The sequence below is a fragment of the Haplochromis burtoni genome, unplaced genomic scaffold, assembly GCF_018398535.1.
Source record: "Haplochromis burtoni strain Fernald_Lab_line unplaced genomic scaffold, NCSU_Asbu1 Contig_838, whole genome shotgun sequence".
In the NCBI taxonomy this organism is placed as follows: domain Eukaryota; kingdom Metazoa; phylum Chordata; class Actinopteri; order Cichliformes; family Cichlidae; genus Haplochromis; species Haplochromis burtoni.
Genome location: NW_024583199.1, coordinates 128,338 through 133,175, shown reverse-complemented (window position 1 = coordinate 133,175; position 4,838 = coordinate 128,338). Strand labels below are relative to the sequence as shown.

General features: G+C 41.2%; 1 protein-coding gene across 1 annotated transcript in view; it reads left to right on the top strand.

The window, feature by feature from the left end:
- LOC102306309 (suppressor of tumorigenicity 14 protein) overlaps positions 1 to 4,838 on the top strand; it is a gene marked incomplete in the record, with an annotated part of 17,150 nt that overhangs the window by 4,330 nt on the left and 7,982 nt on the right. Inside the window, 7 exon segments of the mRNA XM_042215836.1 lie at positions 337 to 407; positions 680 to 873; positions 1,706 to 1,741; positions 1,894 to 2,122; positions 2,572 to 2,708; positions 3,018 to 3,115; positions 3,751 to 3,851. Coding sequence (XP_042071770.1) covers positions 337 to 407; positions 680 to 873; positions 1,706 to 1,741; positions 1,894 to 2,122; positions 2,572 to 2,708; positions 3,018 to 3,115; positions 3,751 to 3,851 — 866 coding nt within the window.

The window sequence follows — 4,838 nt, the reverse complement described above, 5'->3', positions numbered from 1 at the left end:
TTCATTCACCAGCATCCATTACACCCTCAACTTAGAAACACAAATTTCTAACATAGAACCCTCCAACAACTATCAGCACTATCAGTAGGCAGAGGTGATAGCACTCCTACACTTCCAGTGAGACTAATCTTTTCAGGCCTTTTAATAGGACCTACTTCCCCAAAATCCATTACAGCACACTCTGCGTCACTACATGATCGTGTGCTGCGAGTCTGAGTTGTAACCTTGATGTTACTTCTAACCACTTCTGCTCTGTGTCTTCCTCTGTCACGTGTTTCTCTATTTGTTGAGGCCATAAAGGTAATAGGTGCCATAATGTGACCTTTTTCTCTTCAGCTCAAACTGATGTACTCCAAAAACTCATTGCTGGACAGATACTTCAACCATTCGTCCGTTCAGGCCTTCAGGTACTGTGAAAGAGACAGCGTGTACCACCCAGCCACAGCAATATCACCAGTGACGGGAAAAGTGAATATCAATAAAGATCTTTTAAGGGGTCAGAAATAAAGGCAATAAGTCCAGTCCACGCTCTGGTAGTTCAGAGAGCAAATGGACCTACACAGTACTAATCTGATTGTTGTATTGAGGCGGCTGATTGGTACATAGCTGTAATGCGCAGTTGCTTCTCTGTTGCACTGAATGAAGTCTGTACAAATCCTCTGTGTGTCCTGTTGTGCAGTGAGGGCGACAGAGGGTCGAACACCATTGTGGCTTATTATGAATCAGAGTTTGATGTCCCCCCACCCCAGCAAGCCTCGCTGGATGAAGCCATCGACTCTATGCAGCCTCCAGCAGGAAGTCAGGAGGGCGGAAAAGGACGATTCCTGCTGAAACCCACAGACGCCCTGAGTGTCAACGACATCGTGACACAAGGTTTGACGGCTCACAGATTCACACAGATTAGTTTTCTACAAGGTTGTTCATCCAAAACAATTTTCAAGCTTTTTTTTTAAAATCAAATTATTATTAGCTTTGTATTCACTATGGGCACTTAACCACCAGCTGTTCTCCATATGTCTGTTCTTCATCTGCCTGCACTGAAAAGTAAAATCTACGCTCTGATATGACCTTTTAAACCTGGAGCACTGTGCTGTCTTTGACAACTCTTGGAAAAATTCAAGCGTATTTAACTTACATGCAGACATTTTAATGATGAATGGTTCTTCTTCTAATGGTTAATGGATTCTTTAACTCAGCTCTTATCTTTTCTTATGGGGAAACATCTTCTAGAAGCTTCTTTGTCTCATACAAACATGATGCTGGACACTGTTAAAGACTGAGGAGTGAATAGATTCCTAAAGTGGTGAAACTGCATGAACCCTTGGAGGATATATAGTTATATGTAGTAAGAGTCATAGTCCTGGTGTATATGTATAATCATAACTATAACATTTGGTGGCAGACAGAAGGTTGCTTGTGTCTCACTGCGATTCACAAATGATCAAAAAGCTGCAGCACTGCTGCTTGTACAGTAAAACTAAGATGTAAGCTTTCGTTTCCAATGACGACAGACATCAAGACGTCCCACTACGATACGTCTGTTCTCAAATATTGACGCTACATCTGCTCTGAATTCTTCCACCAAGGTTTTGTTAAAAATATCGAGTAAAGTTTATTCACAAATGCAAAAATGATTATTGTTGTTTTAATTAGTAATGAGGAACTGATATGTGGTTTACTAACACATTTATCTTTGTGTTTGCAGCTATAGATCCACGCTTGACCAAAACCAAGTTTTCAGGTATAAACCAGTTTCGTGGTGGGAACTTCTTTTTCTTTCTGTAATTCTCTATGTAAAGTTTGACTTGTTAAAATGTTCCAAAAAAATTAAAGTTGCTTGTTTCACAACTGGTATACTTTATCCAAAACATGTTCTTCTCGTCATATTTTCAGAGAGGAAAAGCATCGACGTCCACATCGAAAACTCCGGGCACGTTGAGTCTCCGGGATTTCCAAACTCTCCGTACCCTTCAAACGCCTACCTGCAGTGGAAGTTTCGGGCAGACCCGGAACACCGAATCCAGCTCGACTTTGATGACTTGATCCTGGAGGACGACTGTCAGCGAGACTTCATCAAAATCTACGACTCGCTTGTCCCCATAGAGAAACGCGCTATGACAGAGTGAGACGAACGATCTCTTCCTAGAATTTAAAGTGTCAGCTATCTCAGAGAAAACAAGACAAAACAGGCTGATATTCTTATTCTGTGTTTTAATAGCTGCTCATTTTTAACACAAAGGGATGTTCAGACTAAAGTAACCAGGTTCCTGAATATTGTTTACCCTGAAACACTGGCTCAGGTTAAAAAATTGGCAGAGACTATGGAACGAATGTAAAGATGTGGAGATATATATTTAGTTGTTTCAGAGTGACCATCATTGGACAGGATACAGAATGAGGAAATCAGAGGGACATGTCAGGCATACGCAGAGGAGGGAGAGGGCATGCCTCGTACAACACCAGTTTGTGTTGGGGAAAAGGCATTAAAACGGTTTTGTGCCGACACATGCGTTATGCACCCGGCCCCAGGAGCACTAAAGGTTTCTTTCTGTCTCTCCCTTGTCCGCTCAGACAGTGTGGATACCCTCACCAGCCGCTGTCCTTCATCTCCTCTGGAAACGTCATGCTGCTGATGCTGGTCACTAATGAGGAGAAAAACTTCCCCGGCTTCAGAGCAAACTACTCTCCGATTCCTCAGACTACACTAAGTAAATCAAACCTCTTCTGAACAGCTGTCAGCTCTTTGTGAAATATTTCCACTGGGCATGAAAGACTTGAAATGTGTGACTTAAATGTGTGTTGGGAAAAAAACGCAACAGCAGCAGAAATCTTAAGACTGCCTAATGTTTCCAGCCCAGAGATTACAGTAATAATTTTTCAATCAGTACATAATAATAATAGTAATTGTGTTAAAGGTCAGATCTAAAGGATGCTATCTCGGCATAAACTTTATTAATTCTGCAGCTAAAGTCTTTGTAGATGATCTAACATGTCAGTATGAACTGTGCGTCCCTCAGACTGTGGCGGCACGTTGACTGGCGAGAAAGGCTCCATCTCTTCACCGTTCTTCCCGTCCAACTACCCTCCTCGCACCACATGTGTGTGGAACATCGAGGTGAGCCTTCATTTTACTGAGGCTTCTGCACAGCATCCTATTTGTTCCCACAACCGCACTCCAGCAGACTCATGGTAACAGACACCTGAACAACCAGCAAAGACCAGCAAACTGCCAAAACACCTGTTTTTATAGAGGCGCTCACTCTGCATGATGCTCAATTACTCGAGTACTCACTCTCTTAATAGGAGTGTACTTATTTTTCTATGCACTCTTGCATTTTGGCTTGATTATTGTTTAATTAATAATTTGCAGGACATTTAGTGATTGTATGCAACTTTAAATTCTGCCTCCAAGTGCAAATGTTTCACTGCCAACCTGAACACAAACTGAATTTCATTCCCTCCACTGAAATGACGCTTTTCAGTTAGCTGACCTAGAACCAAACTAACTTTTCTCTTACACTGACCAACCGAGTCTTCAGCAAAACAATATAATTATCATTTAGAAAGATAAACCCCATAGATGATGATGATGACGACAATGACATTTTTCCATCATTGCTCATTTTAAATTTATTAAAAGCACAAATCAGAAAATCTATTTATTGGACTTATTTTTATTAGTTGATCATGTTTTGAATATTTTACACTCCTGTTTTATTTGTTTCATTTGTTTTTTACTTTGTTTTTCAGGTTGCAAACAACAAATTTCTGAAGGTTCTGTTCAACAAGTTCTCGCTGGGAAATAAAACTGAAGGTTGCGGCCATGATTATGTTGAGATCAATGATGAAAGGTCAGTAACGAGCAGTGTTATGCCTTTTAAAGAAAGATTATTCTTAGTATACAGTGCTGTTAAAAGGTCTTACATTACCACCAATGTCATTATATTTAGCTTGAAGAATGGGAAATAGCTGAAGTGAAATACACGGAAATACAGTATATGGCTACGTTCACACTGCAGGTCTTAATGCTCAATTCCGATTCTTTGATCAAGTCCGATTTTTTTGTCTGCTTCTTCACACTACAAATAAAATGTGACAGCAAACGCGCTCTAGTGTGAACCCTCAGAGAGCTCTGCATGCTCAAAAGAAGACGTCACACACAACGCGCTCTGTTTGGACCCAGACCAAACAGCATTGTGTGACTGATGGCCCTTAATATAAAGACTTGTTTCGGACTTTACGTTTCCCAATTTTGCTTTAAGTTATAAAGTTATTTTGTTATTTACATTTGACCTAATAATGATCATTATTGCTGTTTTAGAGGAGCGGTGCTTCAAAGGATAGTTGCAGATTTCTGTCAGAATCTGCAGATTATACAGTACAAAGAAAATGTTCGCATTTCTCCAACGTTGTCTTCCCAACAATTTCACTGGATGGCCAGGAAGTGTTCACGATGTTTTCTCAGGTGCTGATAATTGGTGTCTGTCTTGTGCCGGTGACGTAAAAGATGGATTTAATGCGACACCACCTCCACAGGACAAGACTCAGCAGTCCATCTGCATCTAAAGGTCAAAGGTCACTCTTTCGAGGATGCCAATGTTCACATTTTGGACAGAGAGGACAGATGGTTTGAAAGAGGAGTCAAATAAGCCATCTATGTCCACTGTGAGCGAACATCTTTGAACAGAGGCGGGGTTTACGACACCAACTCTCTGCCATCTATAATCCAGTTTTAAGATCCCTACCCAGACGCCTTAACGCCCACTCACACCCTGGGCCATCTGACCTCAGGAAATCACATGATAAGGTGGGGCCAGGTTTCACAATGAACACACCCG